At 38.9% G+C, this 22,775-nt stretch overlaps 1 protein-coding gene across 2 annotated transcripts in view; it reads right to left on the bottom strand.

Annotated features, from left to right (window-relative positions):
* LOC309496044 (protein NLRC3-like) overlaps positions 1-22,211 on the bottom strand; it is a 302,889-nt gene extending 280,678 nt beyond the window's left edge. Inside the window, exons 1-5 of one of the 2 annotated variants that reach the window (XM_082165978.1) lie at positions 21,969-22,211; positions 15,308-15,586; positions 9,258-11,067; positions 8,238-8,417; positions 1,305-1,478 (exon numbers count right to left, since the gene is read on the bottom strand). In XM_082165978.1, the coding sequence (XP_082022104.1) occupies positions 1,305-1,478; positions 8,238-8,417; positions 9,258-11,067; positions 15,308-15,566 (2,423 nt within the window). In that variant the 5' untranslated portion in view covers positions 15,567-15,586; positions 21,969-22,211. Of the gene's footprint in view, positions 1-1,304; positions 1,479-8,237; positions 8,418-9,257; positions 11,068-15,307; positions 15,587-21,634; positions 21,654-21,968 lie in introns of those variants that run through there. The other variant, XM_082165979.1, reaches the window with a different exon arrangement.
* Between the last annotated feature and the right edge of the window lie 564 nt (positions 22,212-22,775).

A 22,775-nucleotide genomic window follows, 5' to 3' on the forward strand; every position in this document is an offset into this window, starting at 1 on the left:
TGTGATTTCACAATAGCACTATGCTATATGATTTTAAATGGTTTTAATATTTCGCGTAGCCTTAGAAAACGGTGTAAAAATGCGGTTAATGGATTCTCGTCTGTGGAACGTGGCACTTCCAGTATTATGCCGGTTATTCGACACGGGTAAATTGCAACCGAGGATTTTTTTAAATCGAGCACTCGACTTTAATCAAGGAATCGTGACAGCCCTATTCATACTAAAAGCTAAAAAACTTAAATTTTGATTTCAGGGGGCCTTTAAGAGCATGTTGTTGTCATTAATTAGCCTATCAATTAAAAATAAACATAGCCTACTACTAATAAAAATGGCAGACAATGAATAAGAAAGCTAAGATAGGTGTTTTGAATCAATAAATGTATATTTCAAATGTTTTTATCTGTGACATTAATCTAGACAACAAACTGATGTTGGTTTGAGAAGCCTGATCCTCCAGCCGAGATTCGAACTCCTGATTGCATGAAGTAAGTTGCACCATGAGTTATCATGCTGCCCACTAGGCTATTATCTTTTAGCCTAATTCATAGGCTTTTAGCCTAGCTATTAGCCTAATTCATGTAGCAGATAAACTGTCACTTTTTTTATTTTCAATGAGAAAATTATCTACATGGCACGATTGTCTGCTACTTACAAAAATGAGCTGTGATACGTCCACCACTACATAACAAGAAAATGTATGGTTATAGCACCACTTTGCTTTGCGGTACCCGTGGTAGCAAAAAACGGCTTCTGGTTGAGTACCATCTGTAAGTTGCAAAACTATTTTATTGATAAAGTCGCAGGGTAGCACAGACAACAAATTTGTGTGTGTGTGTGTCTGTACTGTATGTCTGTGCGTTTGTATGGGAGAGAGAGCAGGAGAATGCGAATAAAACGTAAAAAAAAATGTTTTTGTTTAATTCCTATTGTTTATTCATTTGTCTGGTCAATGTCTATGTGGGTGTTGGTTCTTTGCTGTTGTAGGCTGTCATGACATTTGAAATAACTGAAATAATTTTGCGAAGTGATATGGAACTGTAATACATTCAAGAGCAGCCTGAAGCTACTTTTGCTATGCGTTTACTGGAAATAACTGCACGCCTTAGAACGTTCGTCGGCCAATCAGGTAGAAGCATTCAACAGCCCCGTAGCATAACTAGAGCTAAACCTCTGTAAATTCTCAATAAGAACTTTTGTAATTGTAGTAAAGTAATATATAATAAAGTGTAACTGGTTTGTAATAAGCAAAGATTTTAATACTGTTTTTGGAGTTGTTTAATCAAAACTCTTCATGCTCTACATACTTGAGTTTATCCAGTCTGTAGTTTGGATGATTGAGTTTATCAGTGAGCAGCTTGACTCCTGAATCTCCTGGGTGATTGTAGCTCAGATCCAGCTCTCTCAGGTGTGAGGGATTTGAACTCAGAGCTGAAGACACATAACCACAGCCTTCCTCTGTCACCATACAGCCAGACAATCTACAAAGACATACAGCAACAGTCCACATGACATTAGTTTGGCAATCAGACGTTACTATCACATTCTGACCTGTGAAGTTTGTATTTGTAGGTGTTATTTTCTGTAGATTCAGTCACAAAAGTAACAAGTGTGTCAGTGGAAATGTACCAAAGTAAAAGTATTCAATTACTTTTCTAAATGTAGTTAAGTTGTCAGACACATTTATACTTATTTCTATTATAGAAATTATTTGAACATTTATACCTATGTCAGCCATTTATTAGGTGTTATTTACTTTTAACTGTTTAAAAAGCTTAAATAACAAGCAGTAATATCAAGTGATTATTTATTGTCCAGATTTCATTTTTTTGAATTAAAATATATATTTACATTTAGATAAGAAACATGAACAGTCACATAAATAAGGGTGAATGTGTGCATATTTTAAAATGAATGCATTTGAAATACTTGCAAATAATAATTTACTTACAATGAATTCTAGTTGCTATCTTCAAATACTTTATTAAATAACTTAATTTAAATATTAAATAACACATTTAAAATAACTAAAGCTTTTATTTTAACAGAAAACCTTAGTGAGCTTATGACAATAAAACAAAAGAAGGACACTGTTGTACTTCAATTTTATAGTCTTTTCATTTCTGCTATTCCTCTGTGCAGGATGAGGGTGAAGAAGGTGCCAATGTCCAACAGTGCTGTTTTGTCTATAGTTCTGGCATTCCATTTTGAACAGATGTCACATTCAGTGACAAAATAATTTTTTTATAGCTTTTTATACTTAGTGATTTTTGGGCGAGAGGCTGACTTACCATTAGGCAAAGGTAAGCAACTGCCTTGGGCCCCCTAAAAATACTTTTTATATATAAGATGCGCGTTCAGCGCGGACGAAGCAATAGCAATTTTAATTGTAGCAAATTAAAATATCATGCCAGATGCTTGTAACTAAATACTGAGCAACAGTGCATATATTTTTATTGTTTTAAATGGCACTCACTCGTTTCTGTAAAAGACCCAAGTAGAGGACTGAGATAGATTTTTTAATTAATAAAATAGTAAACTGTTTATCAAACTTTTTGTAACTCTAACATCTAACATTCTAACATTTGAACAAAATGTACTGTTCGAAACCAAGGGAAAACTTGTGACTTTGAGTGTGTGTGTGTAAAAATAACAAAATGAAACTAGACAGATGACTAGGTTTGAAACCTTTTGGTTACCTAGTAACAAGAGGGCTTGTCTATGAAGAACCAATCAAATTAAGTAATGTTTCATGGATTTTGCCATACCCCTTATTCTATAAAAACTGTTGTATTTATGTTTTTGGTGAGATTCTCAATGGAATTTGTCTGAGATCCTCCGGCCTTGCTTCTTGGGGGAGATTATCTGAGAACTGCTCGAGAGATCATCCGGCCGTGATTAAAGCATTTAAAGGACATTTGCTGAAGTCTGTTTGTCGATTATTGCTGCAGCAAGTCAGATAGGGAGACAAGTTATTTAGTGAAACACTAGAGACCTTACTATCAAGTGATAGTGTGGATCGTCTTAAGAACACTAGAGACCTTATTCCCAAGTGATAGTGTTCGATAGGGGGCGAGACGTCGTTCGACTCTTTGTGAGACTCTTAGGCGGGGTTAGATTGTGGCTTAGGCGTCAACTCGCACGTTCAGAGGTAACTCAACTGAGTATAATATTTTCAGGTGTCAAAGACACCAGGTTCAACCTAAGTCAGGTGCATTGGGGGAAAATCTACCACAGGACGCATGCGCAGTTCCTTTACACACAGGCAAACTTTGACACCCAATTGAACGCGCTTAACATTTTGGTTGAAATAATCATTTAAGTGTGTGTGGCGCAATGGCGAGGCGGAGAGCAAGATGAGAAATAAGATAAGCAAAAGCTCACATGAAGATACTCAAAGTCTTAACAGTAGCCAACTACGCCACCTAGGGACTTTCACCCCAGGATATACTAGTACTCAAATCTAAACCCCAGGTTCGTTCTTTCCAGAGAGGACTGAGACAGCTCTGCAAATTAAAACAATTTCTGTTTTATTGCACATGACAGTCACTAATAAGTACCTTCAATACATGTACCTCTTACATTAACGACACATACCAAAAAAAAGGTACTTAAAGAAAAGATTTAAAGACTACGGGCAGCACTTGGGTCGTCAAAAGACACTAACAGGGAAAAAGAATCCTGCCCCACCTCAAACAGTAATCGCTCACTACAACCAACCACTCACACTGGTGTTGCACACTAGAAAGGGAATGAGAAACTCACACTCAAGTGTTAAACACAATACCCCCAAAAAGAGAGGTGGGCAAAGTACCCTTTTTACCATTGGCCACAGGAGACCCGAGCGCTTACATTAATTACAAATTATATAAACAAAGAAAGAAAATCAAATCATACAGATTATAACAATTACTAATAAAAGAAAATACCACAAAACAAAGACATTAATGAAAATAAAACATTCAAAATAGAAACAAAACAGCAGCGTAATCCGGGGCCGTGCGTCTTGCCATTAAAGATAAGCTTACACCGCTCAGAGCTGGAAGCAAGCCTGTTATGCACGTTCCTTCCGACCTGCACGCACACAGCAGTGAAATTTACTTTTTTTTTATAAACCTAAAACGATCCACCAGAAAAGAGATCATACTCACTGCGTTTTCAATGATTCTAACACGACTGTACAGGTTCTCGCTGCACTCAAATTGTGTAGTGACTGCAGGACACAAACTTTAAAATTACACACTAATATTATAAAATCACATTTCATATTCCGTTCATTCACATACCTGATCAATCAATGAGCAGACTAAATGCCCCGAACCACACGACTCCACTAGGAACAGGCAACCAGGATGCAAAAAGTAACATCCCCAGCCATTTGAATGCTGCATTTTTATTTAGAGCGCAATCATGGTAATTAGTCACCAGACGGTTACCTAACACCACTAAATTTACTGGGCAGAAAATTCAGTTCTCCACCAGGGGGAGAAACCCAATCTGCTACATGTGTATTTTTTTATTTAAATTTGTAGTAAAAAAAAAAAAAAAGTTTTTTTAAATTAAAAATAAATTAAGATAAATTAATTCATTACAGCCTTGCGTTATTGTCTTGGCAGTCTGTTTTGGGTCACCTAAAAAAAGGCTTCCTGCATCCAAGCAGACTGTTACCAAGTGGATAGTTGAGGCTATCTCTCTTGCCTATGAGGTTTCGGGCCAGCCTTCACCTTTGACCATTAGAGCCCATTCTACTAGGAGTATGGCGGCCTCCAAGGCCCTAATGTCAGTGGTATCCCTTCAAAAAGTTTGCGATGTAGCGGGCTGGTCCTCGCCGCTCATTTTTGTGAGGTTCTATAACTTGGACATGGATGCCCCTGGGTCTAGAGTTCTCATGTCGTAACTACAGTATGCACACGACAGGTTCTCGGCCATATGGCATTCGGGCATCATCGTTCCCAAAGCGTCATCGACCCAGCGCGAGTTCACTCGAAAGGGAACGTCTCAGGTTACGACAGTAACCCTAGTTCCCTGAAAGGGAACGAGACGCTGCATCACTTTTAAATCAAAGCTAGCGCCGGTCAGACCGGATGTGCTTTTTTCCTTTCCTGGTCATTACGTCACCCGCCCGTGACGTTCACTCTCAACATTGGACTAGTTGACACATGTGCTTCAGACGCAATCACACAGGGGTGTTCCCAAAGTGTCATCGACACAGCGTCTAGTTCCCTTCCCTAAAGTAGGGTTACAGTGGTAACCAGAGACGTTTTATCGATGCAGTAAAAATAAGTAAAAGATGTAATATTTCTTAATTCTGTAGGTATAGTATTCCAGGTATTCTCTACAAGAAAAGGCTGACTGTCCAAAAGCACTTCTTCTATGTGGTAATGTACAACCCCCTCTAATGGTGGCTCTAGTAGATGAGTCATAATTTTGTCTAATAAACTCATTAAGTGGAGGTGGGGCCATACCATGCAAAATATTATACACAAGTAAAATATCTGCAAATTGAATAATAATTTCCCAGTTTAACAAATCTTATTTAGTTAAAATTTTACAATATTTTCAAAGCCTGCTTGTAGAGTCTTTCTATTGATTGTAATATAGTCCCACGTGTCTGCGTCCAGCTGTTAAGGAAATATGTGAAAATATTACATTAATGAATAACTTTGAGGCCTCAGTGGTGAATTTATTTCTAATGTGTCTTAAATTTACCAGATTAAGGGTGTATTCACACCTGTCTTGTTTGGTTAGATTGAATCGAACTCAAGTTCATTTCCCCCCTTGGTGCGGATTTTTTGGGCAGGTGTGAACACAGCAATCTCACTCGGGTGCGGACCAAACAACCGTACTGAGACCCAGCTGAAGAGGTGGTCTTGGTCCGGTTCCAGACGAACTCTGGTACGGCGCAGATAAGAGCATGCTCTCTCCACCGGAACCGTCTTGCAGCACATCTTCGTCTTCGCAAAATCCTAATTACAACATCGTGTATCTTCTGTGGCATCCAGGATGAGGCTGAGGGCCGTGAGAGAATGGCACGAGGCCAGTGGCGTGATTACTAACAACCGTCACCTGCGCGCCGCACCGGCCTCTTATCTCTCATGGAGGAGTGAAAGCATAAAAGGAAGAGCGATGACAGTGAAGGACGAGAAAGGAACAGGCCTGGACATTTATGCTGTGTTTATGTCTGTGCGGCAGTCGTCCATGAGGGGCTGCCGTTTTTACTTTCGTTTTGTGTTTGTTTTATTATTTAATAGTTTGAATGTTCGCCGGTTCCCGCCTCTTCGTTACAATGACATTGTTCATATGTTCCTCATAAGTTGATGTAGCTGATAACACCAAATCAGTAAAAGAATAAAAATTGCACTACGAAAGATCTCCATGATTAGCCTGTTTTTGCACTTCCTGTTTTTCCCTGCTTGAGAATTTCTTTCCAATGAATGGATGACCTTAGCACACGTGTGGTTTTGTTTACAAATTTTGGTTCACTTCAACATTCATTTGGTTCATCAACATTGTATTTGGTATGGACCAAAGCAAGTGAACTGGCGGACTTTCCTGGTGTGAATACACCCTAAATTATTTTATTCCCAACTTTTTTTAACTTGTTTTTTAAATGTAAGTTGTGAATCTATTATTATGCCTAAATATTTATTCTCATGGACTAATGATAATTTTCTTTCTGTTACTATAACATCTGGATCTCTATTTGCAGACTTTGATAAAAACATACATACAGTTTTACTAACATTAAAAGTTGCTCTAAGTGATGTTGGGTGACGTCACTTCTTGTTGACGTTTAAAGTATTGTCAAACAAAATGGAGGCTAGCTAGACCCTCCCTCCTCCTCATCCGCGCACTAACTCCCCAAACCCCACCCCAAATCCTTCTTGTTGGTTATTGGCTGGAACAGTTTGTTATGCTTCATGGTGAGGGTTAGCCCAGTTTGTTTTTCTTGCCGTTGATGGAGATTTGTGGGATGCACATCCAGGGCACGAAGCTCCCGTTCCACCACATCCCAAAGATGCTCTATTGGGTTGATATCTGGTGACTGTGGGGGCCATTTTAGTACTGTGAACTCATTGTCATGGTCAAGAAACCAATTTGAAATGATTCGAGCTTTGTGACATGGTGCATTATCCTGCTGGAAGTAGCCATCAGAGGATGGGTACATGGTGGTCATAAAGGGATGGACATGGTCAGAAACAATGCTCAGGTAGGCCGTGGCATTTAAACGATGCCCAATTGGCACTAAGGGGCCTGAAGTGTGCCAAGAAAACATCCCCCACACCATTACACCACCACCACCAGCCTGCACAGTGGTAACAAGGCATGATGGATCCATGTTCTCATTCTGTTTACGCCAAATTCTGACTCTACCATCTGAATGTCTCAACAGAAATCGAGACTCATCAGACCAGGCAACATTTTTCCAGTCTTCAACTGTCCAATTTTGGTGAGCTCGTGCAAATTGTAGCCTCTTTTTCCTATTTGTAGTGGAGATGAGTGGTACCCGGTGGGGTCTTCTGCTGTTGTAGCCCATCCACCTCAAGGTTGTGCGTGTTGTGGCTTCACAAATGCTTTGCTGCATACCTCGGTTGTAACGAGTGGTTATTTCAGTCAAAGTTGCTCTTCTATCAGCTTGAATCAGTCGGCCCTCTGACCTCTAGCATCAACAAGGCATTTTCGCCCACAGGACTGCTGCATACTGGATGTTTTTCCCTTTTCACACCATTCTTTGTAAACCCTAGAAATGGTTGTGCGTGAAAATCCCAGTAACTGAGCAGATTGTGAAATACTCAGACCGGCCCGTCTGGCACCAACAACCATGCCACGCTCAAAATTGCTTAAATCACCTTTCTTTCCCATTCTGACATTCAGTTTGTCTTGACCAGGACCACACCCCTAAATATATTGAAGCAACTGCCATGTGATTGGTTGATTAGATAATTGCATTAATGAGAAATTGAACAGGTGTTCCTAATAATCCTTTAGGTGAGTGTATATATGGGCTAAAAGATCCAGTTCACAAAAGTCTTGTGAACAAATATCCAGGATGGCGTTCATAGCCTTATTTCAGTGACTTAACATATAAATATTTTTTTACTAACCACTCTTAAGCATCATTTTCTCAAAACTACAAACTTTTACACAACTCCATCTCTGATTATAGTGTCGTTAATTGTTAATTATTGTTATTTATTATTAAATTTGTATTTAATTTTATATTTAAAAAAACCATTCACCTCAGTATCTCCAGCTGACAGTATGGACTCTTCAGTCCATCAGAAAGAAGCTTCACTCCAGAATCCTGCAGGTCATTGTTACTCAGGTCCAGCTCTCTCAGAAAGGAGTTTGAGGATTGTAAAACTGAAGACAAACTCCGTTTCTCACAGGACTGAGCAGTGAGATTACAGCACTGTAGCCTGTGTAGAGGACAAAACAAACAGCAACAGTAATGCTTATTAGCATTTATAATTTGGAGCTTGGAAAAACCTTTGCATTCCAGATGAAGCCACAATTGTAAATTTTACTCCTAAAACGGTAAAAACTAAACATGCGAGAGCATTTTATAAAGGCTCCCGGTACCCAGATATGACAGCGCTACTGCAGCATGCATCACCACAGAGAAGTAGCTGAGCATCTCTTCAGCAAGCCGACGTGCAAATGAAACAAAGGATTTTGACAAAAGTAAAACAAAATGTATGAAATATTGCTTCAGAATATAGGCCTATTTAAGGTTCTGCACTATTTCTATGTTAGCCATTATGAATATTTAAATTATGTTTATGTGAATTTATACATATTGGGGTGGGGTTATGGCACAATGATAAACTCAGAAACTTAAAAATGGCACTTCATGACAAAAAGGTTGCCGACCCCTGGTCTAGGCCAACAAGTCACCCATGTAAAATTAGTGAACTTCACAACGTAATTTCGGGAGGAGTGAACCCATCTAATCTTTCAATTAACTACCGGAGCATATAAGCAGCCGCTCACCTTGCTCTGGCATCAGCTGTCCACCTCCCCAACTCCACCAATATAATTTAGGCATCTCATACTCATCATCCAAGCATTAGTAGTCCCACTGGGGGGTGTATCTAAGCTTGGGTTGAAGCTGCTTCCTCGAGCCCCTCCACTGCGGACAGCCAGCCAAATACACTTAACCTTATTAGCTTAAAGATTATATGGGCAAAGGAACTTGTGAAAGGCCCAATTACAAAAGACTAACAATGTATATAAATTAATGTAAAAGAGAATCTTACAGTGCTCTTCTAGTGTTTTTGATCACTGGGAGCAGTCTCATCAGTGCTTCATCAGATCTTCTGTATTTCTGCATTTCAAACATCTCTTGAGTATCTTCTGACATCAGGAGCACAAACACCAGACCAGACCATTGAGCAGAGGAGAGATTCTGTGCTGAAAGATTTCCTGAGCTCAGATTCTTCTGGATTTCCTCCACAAAGTCATCTTTCAGTTCACTCAGACAGTGGAAGAGGTTGATGGTCCTCTCTACTGATTTCTCTGTCTCTATTGTCTGTTTGATATAGTCAACAGTGTTTTTCATGTCCTCTGTTTCGAGTTCCAGTCCTGGCAGTAGTCCCTTCAGGTCACTCTGATTGGACTCCAGTGAGAGACCCAGAAGGAACCGAAGGAAAAGGTCCAGGTGTCCGTTCTCGCTTTGTAAAGCCTTGTTGACTGCAGCCTTATGAAGCTGAAACAGTGGCTTTTTGGACAGTCTCCATGTCAGTTTTTCTCTCCAGGATTGAAGAAATAGGTCAGCTTTCTCATCTTTGTCCATCATAAACACATAAAGAGCAGCAAGGAATTCCTGTACGCTGAGATGTACAAAGCTGAAAACACTTCTTGCTGAAACCTTTTCCTCCTGAAAGATCTGAGTGCATAACCCAGAGTACACTGAACCTTCACTGACATCTAGTCCACATTTCTCAAGATCTTCTTTGTAGAATATCAGGTTTCCTTTCTCCAGCTGTTGAAATGCCAGTTTCCCAAGTTTCAGAATAATCTGATCAAAAGACACTGCATTGAAACTAGGTTCAGAGTCATCACAGTATTTTTCTTTCATCTGTTGCTGTTGAGAAATTAAGAAGCTTGTATACATCTCTGTGAGAGTTGTGGGAGTTTTGTCATTGCTCTCTCGAGCCAGTAGAGGCTGAAGAACAATAAGAGAGATCCAGCAGAAGACGGGGATGTGGCACATGATGTGCAGACTCCTGGATTTCTTGATGTGACTGATGAGGTTTCCAGCAACCTCAGGACTGCTGTTATTTTTGAAGTATTGCTCTTTCTGCTCATCGTTAAATCCTCGCACCTCTGTCACTTGATCAATGTAGTTTCGGGGTATCAGACTGGCTGCTGCTGGTCTGGATGTGATCCAGATGAGAGCAGAGTGAACCAGATGTGTCTTGATAAGGTTTATTATTATCTTACTCACTGTTGTTTTTTCATTTACATTTGTAAATGTGTCTTCTTTAAAGCTCAAAGGAAAGCGACATTCATCCAGCCCATCAAAGATGAACATAACTTTACCATCACCTTCAGGAAGAGAAGGCAATTCTTCAGTACCATTAAAGACATATTTGTTGAGCAGTCCCATGAGACTGTACTCTTCTTTAATCAAATTCAATCTACGGAATGGAAGTGGAAATATGAAGACTATATCCTGATTTTCTTTTCCTTCAGCCCAGTCAAAGATGAATTTATTGACAGAGACAGTTTTTCCCACTCCTGCGATCCCCATTGTCAGCACTTTTCTGTTTCGATGATCCGTATCACACTGGACTTTAAACATGTCATTACACACGATTGGCTTCTCCTTGGCAGTCAATCGGTTGTGATTTGATTCGATTTGTATCACCTCATGGTCGTTCACTCTTCCTCCAGTCTCATTCCCCACTACATATAAATCAGTGTAGATATCATTCAGGTTTTTCTGATGACCTGTCTGTGAATTTCCAACCAGTATCCGCTTGTAGTCCTGTTTTAATTTGTTCTTCAGTCTGATGCTGGTCTCTGTGTAATCATGAAAAGTAGCTTGACTGTCTGCAGTTGAGCCTTTAAGAAGAAGGAGAAAGGACCGCAAAGACTAAGTGATTGTGTTTTTCATACAATCATGCTTCTACTATATTCAATTAATCACTCTCTTACTGCAATAGTGTTTCCATGCACATCTTACACTGATTATGCTGAAGTGTGATGAAAATGTTGTGACTAATGCTGACTCGAATGCAATCGGTTTCAATTTTTATACCTAAATTTCCACCAAAATTTCTGAATAACTTTCTTTTTCTAATCCCTTCCAGAGCATTTATTAAATTGTCACTATTTGACTCAGATCAACTTAAGGAGATGCTGACCAAAACTATTAAAAGCTTTTTGATCAAACCATTGACATCTAGCACACCAAACAATAAATGAGACTCTATTAGGGTTAGGTTGGGGTTATTGCAATATCCCTTCATATGTAAAAGTTGTTTTCAGAAGTTTTAATTCAGGGTTTAAGACTCTTGTAAACTATTTAACCATTCATAAAAATCATGACTAGAAAGTCTGTTCTATTAAATATACTTGTATAAGATCTGTTCCTGTTAAAGGGATGGTTCGGAGTAAAATCAAACCTTTGCACCATGACATTGAGCCAAACCCCAGTTTTTTCCCCCTTGGTCGAACATTATTAAAGTTAAAGCTTATTTAGAGATATCAGCCAAATGGCTTAGAGCAGGTGCTATTGACTCCAAATTTGTATCTCGTAAATTACCTCACTAATAATGCCCAGAATGGTAGCAAACTTCTACAGTAGTACAAATAGGTTCTGTACTGAGGCATTGGAAAGTTTGTAAGGTCATCAGGAGTTTATTTAGTCAGGCAAGTGTTATTTAAATAAACTCCTGATGTACTTACAAACTTTCCAATGCCTCGTTTGGCTCGATGTCATGGTGCAAAGGATCCTAGGGTTGATTTTACTCCGAACCATCCCTTTAATCTTGGCCCTGTAATTGTTGCTTGCTGTTATATTTTCTTGCTGTTATATTTTCTCGTTTCCTTTTACAGACAGTGATTATTTACCCCTGATCTCTTCTGAATGAGCTCCAACAGTGAGAGTCTTCATATTGCCTTCGGCCTGACTTGAGTGTGTGTGTGAGAGAGGATCACTACATTGTAGGGATGTCCAGATCCGATCTCGTGATCGGAAATTGGGCCCGATCACGTGGTTTCAGACTCGATCGGAATCGGACGTTACCTCCCGATCAGGACTCGGATAAGTTATATATATATATATATTCTTATTATTGTTTAACACATCTATAGTTATGCGGTGGCACAGAGTTAGACCCTTTTAACTCCACACAGAAACAGCAACGCGTGCGGCATGACATCATTTTGTTGCAGAGACGCTATTGGTTAAATGCCGGAAGCAGCTTGAAGCAGAAAGCGCGAGTATGTCTGCGGTCTGGAGCTATTATAAAGTTGATGACAACAACATTGCCATAGCAAACTGTGAGATATGTAAACTTGGGATTGCAAGATGTGGAAAGGAAAAGGCTACATTTAACACAACAAACCTGATACGGCACCTCAAAAACAAACACCCGACACAATACAGCGAGTTTACACAGGCAACCCAGCCGAAGACGAGTCAGCTCACGCTGCAGGAGAGTTTGAAGAGGAGAGAAAAAATGCCCCGTGACAGCGCGAAGGCGCAGGACATCACAGCCAAGATAGCACAAATGATCGCAATGAGTGACCTGCCATTCGCCTTTGTAGAGAACCCTGGATTTCTTATGCTTATGGAGCACATAGAACCTCGATTTGAAATGCCGTCTCGCCACTATTTCACAGAGAAAGCTCTGCCAGCCCTTTATAAGAAGATTTCTGACAAACTACTTGTCCTGTTATCAGATGTACCCCATTTTTCGTTCACCACAGACATCTGGAGTTCGTCCGTAGCTCCCATGTCTCTACTAAGCCTTACCGCATAATGGATTGACTCAAGTTTTGTTTTACGCCGTGCGACCCTACATGTCCAGGAATTTCGCGCATCGCACACCGCAGAGCGCATCCAGCAATCGATGGAAAAGATGCTAAACAACTGGGGAATTGACAAGCAACGGGTCCACGTAATTTTGCGTGACAACGCGGCAAATATGAAGAAAGCTATGAGGGATATGGGGTTGCCGAGTGTGGGCTGTGTCGCCCATTCCTTTCAACTCTGTGTGCATGAGGGCCTGCTGTCTCAGCGCAGCGTGACAGAGACCCTGGCCAACGCAAGGAAGATTGTAGGCCATTTTAAACACTCCCTGTTGGCCTACTCTCGACTAGAAGACATACAGATCGACCTAAATATGGATATCAAGCGCCTACAGCAGGATGTACAGGTGAGATTCCTCTCGTAACATTCTTTATTGTATTTCTATTTTATTATTATTTCCCATACACTTGATTTAGTAAGCCACTAATACATTACGTGCTCTGCACCTAATTTGCACAAAAAATAAAGTGAATCATGTTCTCTTATGTGCAGACACGATGGAACAGCAGCCTCTACATGCTGCAGAGCCTACTGCAACAAAAACGTGCTCTTAGTGTCTTTGCAGCTGAGCGCAATCTACCAGCAACACTGACAGCTCACCAGTGGGAGCTGATGAATAAGACTGCTGATGTGCTATCCCCCTTTGAAGAGCTGACCAGGGATGTGAGCAGGGAGACTGCAACTGCAGCTGATGTGATCCCTGCCATAACAGGTAATTTGTATTTTTATTTATTACTTTATACTGTAACATTTATTGATGTTGTTTGAAACAAACTATAATCCCATGCATTCATTAAGTCATTCATTCACTCATTAGTCCTCAGACGTGTTCTGTCTCGGGAGGATGATGATGACCAGGGAATAAAAACAATGAAGAGGACTCTGCTGGAGGCAGTGGAGAAGCGCTTTGCTGATGTTGAAACTGAGCCACTCTTCTACATCGCCACTCTTCTAGATCCCAGATACAAAGATGGGCAAGTATAGTAAAATTAAAATGCACCTTTTGTACATCATGTTTATATAAAGTCAAGTCATCACCAGACACCAGTATTAAGCCAATTTATTTTTTACTTCCTTTTTAATTTAGTTTTGGGTAATTTAATTCTAAGGTTAGTTTTTTTTATTGTTTATTAATTGAGTACATGTGTAGGCAGTTGCCTAACTGAAGAGCTGTGCTATGTGGTGTCTCTTCTTGTCTTATTGTTTTGAATTGTGTGTTACTTTTATCTGTTTCTAGCTTTTTCACAAAGTCAGCCAACCTGTTGCTTGCAAAGGAACACCTTATCCAGGAGGTGGCAAAGACAGAGGGGAGGAGGGCTGTCAGTGCAGTGCCAGAGGAAAATGAGGCTGCAGCAGAACCAGTGAGCAAGGCACCACGTCATGAAGCATGTAGCAGGCTGGACATCGCCTTTGAGGAAATCTTACAAGAGAGGCAGTCACAGGGACGGTCCGTGAGTACCACATCAGCAGAAACTCAAGTGCAGACCTACCTCTCAGAAAAAAACACCCCTAAGAAAAGCGACCCACTTCAGTACTGGAAAGAACATGCTAATATGTTTCCCTCTATGGCTGCTGTTGCAACCCAGTATCTCAGTGCCCCCTGCAGCTCTGTGGACAGTGAGAGACTTTTTAGTGCTGTTGCAAATGTCCTTGATGAGAACAGAAACAGGCTCAAACCTGACAAGGTAGAGATGTTAGTTTCATTAAGAAAAACATACATTTCCTTCTGTGAAACCTACTACTGTGATGACAGTAAGAGTTAGGAGTGCAGTTCCTAAAAGCACATTACTAGCTTTGCAAACATTGTGACACTTTTATTTGTTTACATGCCTGCCGGGTATTTTAAGTTGAGGTGCTATTTGTTTTTATATTAGACTTTTTTTTATATTTACTGTTGCACTAAAGTCCAAAAGTGAAGAATTTATGTTATTTATTACTTGATTGTTCAAGCTACCTCACAGAAGTGCTCTGTTTGTTAACAGAGTTGTTGAATGTTAAAATAAGGTGAATTAAATAAAAAATAAGGAACATCCTGGATCTGTTTTTTCGCTCTTATTTTTTTTTTTTTATGTATTATAGAAGTATCGGATCGGGACTCGGTATCGGCAGATACTCAAAATCAAATGACTCGGACTCGGACTCGAGGGCAAAAAAACCTGATCGGGACATCCCTACTACATTGCATTGGTAAAATCATTACATTGGTAAACTCATTACATTGGTAAACAATCAATCACATTACAGTCAGAGTGAATTAAATGTTACCTTGCTTGTGTTTGTTCTCCAGCTGCTCAGCCAGAAGATTCTGGTTCATCTTCCTCAGGATCTCCATGGTGATCTTCACAGCTTCTTCTGGCCCAAAACATGCTACCATCTTATCCACTGTGTCTAAGATATCTGCTTTCTCCATTTCAGACTTTGTTATACACTCATGACCATTCTTTAAGTGCCAGTTGAACATCTTCTGTTCAGCTTCAACCAGTTCATTCAGTGAGTTTAACAGCAGTTCTTTAACAGACGCCATCGTCCTTCACAGATTCACATCTGCAGAATAATAAGAAAAAGATCTGAGGTAGTTTCACTCTTAACATGTTGACCTATGTGCTCAAATGTTATTTGGATTATGAAATGCAATAGCAACCACTGCAAGTACCATAGCAACCACCCAGAATGCCCAAGCAACCGCATAGCAACACCCTAGCAACCACTCTGAGTGCCCTAGCAACCGCATAGCAACACCCTTGCAACCACCCCAAGTACAATCTATCAATCTTGTCTGTTTTTCTGATAGACTGTATTGCCTTCAAAAACTTCAATGTTTAAACCTTCAAAAACTTTCGGGTCAGGCTTTCTCAAGCCAACTTCAAAGTTTGTCTCGATGTAGTTTTTAAATCTAGTTTATTATGTCATCCTGTAAATGCCCCTTTTTGAGTGGAAGCAAAAACAATCTATAGTAAAGTATAGATTGTTAATATATAGTTAAGAGACAGACAGACAGACAGACAGACAGACAGACAGGTAAATAGACAGACAGCACTGAAATATATAGTTAAGAGAAAGACAGACAGGTAAATAGACAGACAGCACTGAAATATATAGTTAAAGGGTAAAAATGGGCAGACCCCAGCGGAGATAGAGGGGACGAACCGAGGGCGGGGCTGAGCGGGGGGGGCGTGCACTCTATAATGGAGAGTGACTCACAGGGTCGCAAGACGACGTAAAGTACATGCATCTGATGAGTTTTATCGAGTTGATGTCAATAGCACACGCTCTCTGTAGGCATATTCATATTTTGTCGCTATGTGAAAAAATCCAGCAAAATGCGCCGACGCGTTAGTCGACCCCAGAGGATTAACTTTAGCCTAACCATAAATTGTGATTAAAATATATATGATCACTCACATCAAGACGCCGCTGCGGTGGTGGAGTCCATGCAGGAGGAGCAGCGTTTGGCACTGCGTCGCTTTTCAGCGCGAGCTGTGTGGAGAAGCCCATTTCCACCTCTATTGCGTTGGAGAAGCAATCCCGCGTAAAATGCAGGTTGCACACTTGAGCTCTAGGCGGGAACTCACGGTCTTCCAGGCCACTGGCGCCTAATTTCCAAATCTGCTGGAAAGCTATGCAGTCCAGCAGTGCTGTTGCAACCAGCAACACTACACCTACGTACCCTCCTGACCACTGTACTAAATACAGATAAATCTACGCTAGCTCGTACCAAGGTCGTGGTGAGCTGGAACCTGCTTACGTCACGTAGTACTGCAAACACCCAATAGGAAAATTCAACTGCAGTAGCCACCGTTCAACCTGAAGAGGGCAGCACTCAGACGTTTTTACACCATATATTGTAAAATTAAAACACTTTATACCCAAATGTCAAAAAAGTTACTCGAATCAATGAACAGCACTAATAAAGCCCCATTCTTACAGATCATTAACTAAAAAAAGTTGGTTTAGGGTTTAGTTACCCTTTAAAAGACAGACAAATAGACAGACAGTACTGAAATATATAGTTAAGAGACAGACAGACAGGTAAATAGACAGACAGCACTGAAATATATAGTTAAGAGACAGACAGGTAAATAGACAGACAGCACTGAAATATATAGTTAAGAGACAGACAGACAGACAGACAGACAGGTAAATAGACAGACAGCACTGACATATATAGTTAAGAGAAAGACAGACAGGTAAATAGACAGACAGCACTGAAATATATAGTTAAGAGAAAGACAGACAGGTAAATAGACAGAGAGCACTGAAATATATAGTTAAGAGACAGACAGACAGGTAAATAGACAGACAGCACTGAAATATATAGTTAAGAGAAAGACAGACAGGTAAATAGACAGACAGCACTGAAATATATAGTTAAGAGACAGACAGACAGACAGACAGGTAAATAGACAGACAGCACTGAAATATATAGTTAAGAGAAAGACAGACAGGTAAATAGACAGACAGCACTGAAATATATAGTTAAGAGACAGACAGACAGACAGACAGACAGGTAAATAGACAGACAGCACTGAAATATATAGTTAAGAGAAAGACAGACAGGTAAATAGACAGACAGCACTGAAATATATAGTTAAGAGACAGACAGACAGCTAAATAGACAGACAGCACTGACATATATAGTTAAGAGACAGACAGACAGACAGGTAAATAGACAGCACTGAAATATATAGTTAAGAGAAAGACAGACAGACAGGTAAATAGACAGACAGCACTGAAATATATAGTTAAGAGACAGACAGAGAGGTAAATAGACAGACAGCACTGAAATATATAGTTAAGAGACAGACAGACAGGTAAATAGACAGACAGCACTGAAATATATAGTTAAGAGAAAGACAGACAGGTAAATAGACAGACAGCACCTAAATATATGAAGAGTTCAGATGCAAAAGCCTCTAAATGCCATTTGAAATTTTCATATAGAATGATCATTTTTAGCAAGCTCGTATATTTAAATTCAATAATTTCACTTAAATGGCAATGAAGATTACCTATGAATTGTCATTTAAGTGAAATTACTGAACTTAAATATACAAGCTTGATAAAAATGATCATTCTATAAGAAAATTTCAGATGGCATTTAGAGGCTTTTGCATCTGAACTCTTCATATAGTTAAGAGACAGACAGACAGGTAAATAGACAGACAGCACTGAAATATATAGTTAAGAGACAGACAGACAGACAGACAGGTAAATAGACAGACAGCACCTAAATATATAGTTAAGAGACAGACAGACAGGTAAATAGACAGACAGCACTGAAATATATAGTTAAGAGACAGACAGACAGGTAAATAGACAGACAGCACCTAAATATATAGTTAAGAGACAGACAGACAGGTAAATAGACAGACAGCACTGAAATATATAGTTAAGAGACAGACAGACAGACAGGTAAATAGACAGACAGCACTGAAATATATAGTTAAGAGACAGACAGACAGGTAAATAGATAGACAGCACTGAAATATATAGTTAAGAGACAGACAGACAGGTAAATAGACAGACAGCACTGAAATATATAGTTAAGAGACAGACAGACAGGTAAATAGACAGACAGCACCTAAATATATAGTTAAGAGACAGACAGACAGGTAAATAGACAGACAGCACTGAAATATATAGTTAAGAGACAGACAGACAGGTAAATAGACAGACAGCACCTAAATATATAGTTAAGAGACAGACAGACAGGTAAATAGACAGACAGCACTGAAATATATAGTTAAGAGACAGACAGACAGGTAAATAGATAGACAGCACTGAAATATATAGTTAAGAGACAGACAGACAGGTAAATAGACAGACAGCACCTAAATATATAGTTAAGAGACAGACAGACAGGTAAATAGACAGACAGCACTGAAATATATAGTTAAGAGACAGACAGACAGACAGGTAAATAGACAGACAGCACTGAAATATATAGTTAAGAGACAGACAGACAGGTAAATAGACAGACAGCACTGAAATATATAGTTAAGAGACAGACAGACAGGTAAATAGACAGACAGCACCTAAATATATAGTTAAGAGACAGACAGACAGGTAAATAGACAGACAGCACTGAAATATATAGTTAAGAGACAGACAGACAGACAGACAGGTAAATAGACAGACAGCACTGAAATATATAGTTAAGAGACAGACAGACAGGTAAATAGACAGACAGCACTGTCTGCAGAGGTTTCTCAGCATTTGCAGTATTATGCCGTTCATTCTGAGTCTGTGAGCTGGACATGATCAGAGATGGGCAGAATTTTAATTAAATGTATTTAAGCTTGGATGGTGTTAGATTGTGCCAAAATAGGTAAAGACCAGCGTTAGCAGCATTCATGTGTTGCCAGTGATTGCATGGGCTATGTGTGAATACACTGCAGACTCACTCTCACTCATATCCAAGGAAAATCATCAACACTATCATCCTTTACATGTGTTCATGAAACTTTTTATGCAAACCGTGTCCCGTTCCGACTTAAACTGCCAGTGTAAAAATGCTCTAAGTCCTGAGAGTTTGACTGAGAAAGCCAGGGAAGTGCAGAAGCAGGAGATGAAGCAATGATGATAATAAAAGAGCAGAGTTTATTGAATAATCTTAGTTGTGTATGTTTCAGTGCTCAGACATCGTCTAGATGCTACACTTCGCCTGACCAGTACAATTCCAACAAGTGTTGTTATATCAAGAGAAAAACAATGGAAATTTACTGATTTACAACACCGTCCTGTGACGCTAAAAACATGAAGACATTCTCTCATCTCTAACTCATGAAGACAAACATCCCTCAAATCACACAATCATGAGATTAAACAACAATAGCAAGCACTACAAGAGCAAGGAAATAAGTCATATCAAATATAAAAACTTAAAATGACAAATTAATAATAATAATAATATGATAAAATGAATAAATGATAAATCAAATGACGACTATAAATTTATATGAAATTAAATATAAAAGGAAATAAAATAAAACAACATCAATTTCTGGCTGCTTAAAGTAAAACAGGTTGTTATTGAAAACCCTTAGATCCTTCATTCCACTCTTTATTATATATGAAAACACTTGATTATATAGATTGATTAATATAAAGCAAACTTTCATGATCATGATCAAAACATACTCTGAAAAGCTTGTGTGATCAGGCCGTAGTTTTCCTTCTACATGCTCTTTAACAGAACAAGTCTTCTCTCATACCTCATACCAGCATCAGTTGAGAGGAATGTGTCTGACGTCAGATGAAAGCCTTATGCCAGTCAAGTGTGTCACAAAACAAACCAATGTACAAGAGTCTGATGAGAAACACTCCTGCAACTGTAACTAATAAAGGTGCTTTCAAATGATTCCACAGTGGCCCCAATATTGATCCAAACCATGTGTCCCACAAGACATGATCCGTATTGAGTTTAACTAAATTGTTCATTGATCTTCCAGTGTTGTCTGGGATATATGAACAACACTCAGTTGCATAAAAGTATATCAAGAGCCATTCGATTTTGTAAAACAACTTTCCTCATGACATGCGCTTCCTCTCTAATGTCAGCAACAGAACTAAGTGCAGTTTTTGCTGTGGCCTCAAACACCTCATGTAGTGCCTGTACCTTCATTCTGTAAATTGATTAAAAAAATTCACTTAAAAAAAAAAAAGGAGATAGGCCTACGAGAAAAATCCTATCCTCTGACATTACTCACATTGCCAGTAATAGAGGCCAAATAACATCTGCCTTAAAACCCCTTACAGAGGAATAGATAAGCTTTTTTTACTACAAACAAAGTGTGTCATTAGAACAACAAGTGTTTCGATTTCTCATTGTTAGAAGAGTTTGGCTTAGAATTGCTCACTACCATTTTCCCTTCAATATACCAGGAAGAATTCACTTATTCCCTCCAGATTTCACATTAAGACAAACTGATATCTATAATCAGTACTGTTGCAGTCAAAAGCCATCAACTATAATGTTAATGAGAATAATTTCTGTAGTGAACAGCAGTTTGTTGTGCCAGGAATAATCAGCCACATTATAGACACGTCTGTAAGCATTTGATTTAGTCAATGGTTCAAAATTGAGCATTTAGCACAAGTTTCACTCTGAAATTTCCAAAAGTCATTGTGAATTTTTTTTTTTTTACCACCTCATATTCCCCGTTTTTAATTGTTTTCTTTTAATCTTTTGCCATTTGTTGTCTCACCATTAAGGTATTCTATGCTCTAGTACTGTTACTCTAAATAAGTTATCTGGCAGGTTTATCATTTTGATACTAGAATTAGCTAGTTGATTTCTTCGATGATGAATCATACTATGGTAGTTAAGCAGCGAGTTATGTTGTTTTACTGGAAACATAGCACAGATTGTTGAATAGCAGGGCAGTATGTCACCAAATTACACAAACGTCTCATTAAAAATGTCTACAAAACTATAAAACTGATCCGAGATCAGGTAAAAACCATAAACACTGGTTCACTGAGATCAGCCCCCAACAGCGAACCACTGATATTTCAAAACACTGTTGTGACGTAACAAAGCCTTGTTTACTGAAATCATGTGACTTAGGCAGTTTAATCCGTGCTCCTTACCACTGGTTCGAAACTAATTATTCGCAAAAGGTTTCAAAGATTCACAAAGCAGCGCATCGAACGCGCCCATCACTAGCAATCGGGGTATAAAGTCTGTATCTCGGTGCTCTTCTTGACATATAATAATAAATTATAGATCTCATGTGACCTAAAAGAAAAGAGTTGAAATAAAGGTTGTGAGATAAATATGATTATTTATGAAGAGAGAACAGAGAAACAGAGACATATGAGGCAATGTGTCAATGCTGTTTATTAAGTCTAGATCAATGTGAACTGATACATGACACTTTTAAATCTATATCTATCAGTATTTTATAAAGTAGTATTTACTAACCATGGATAATGACGGTGTTGTGTTGCTTGTTCCTCCACTGAACTTGAACTGTCTTGAGCAGAAGTTACTTTAGAAACTCCTTTAAATTCTGCATTTTCATAAAGGACTGTGGATTTGTTTTCTTCAGAACGTAAACCTGTTAAACCAGAACTTTTTCATTAAACTAATAGAACCAGTTTTTCTAAAGGTGTTGGACTTGTGGCATTGCATTCTAAGCTTTTTCCTGTTGTTGTTGTTGTTGTTGTTGTTTTGTGGCCTGATTTCAAAGCCCTCGGACACTCTAGGTTCTCCAGACTCTACTGTGGTCTTCCTGAAAGCAGTCATGTTTTGCATATATAACATTTCAATCTGCACCGTAGATAAAGAGCTACAACCAAATTTTTCTCAAAACTAGTATTATAATATAAATCCATCTCTATGAGCAGACGGCTGAGAGACAAGTCCAAAAAAGGGACCGTTTGCAAAGTGCCTTTATTTAGTTTATTTTGGTTAATGAAAAAACCCAATAAGCGTTACTACAAAAATAGTCATTAACTACAATGTAACTACAAAGTCCAAATTCAGTTTACACATCAATGGTCTCCTACTGTTCATACTATAACACTTATGCCAAATTTCTTTTTTATTTTTGATACGTTGTATTTTTGAAATATATAAAACATTTTATTTATTTTATTTGGATGGATTTGTCTACCTTTCATCAGATATACCTATTGTTATAATTTCTATTTGTGCTGGTCAATTATGAACAATAAGTAAAATTTAACTGCTTGAGAGAATTGTGAGGGGCCGATCGAGTGTCTCCTC

This window comes from Leuciscus leuciscus (assembly GCF_965113295.1).
Source record: "Leuciscus leuciscus genome assembly, chromosome: 4".
Lineage (NCBI taxonomy): Eukaryota > Metazoa > Chordata > Actinopteri > Cypriniformes > Leuciscidae > Leuciscus > Leuciscus leuciscus.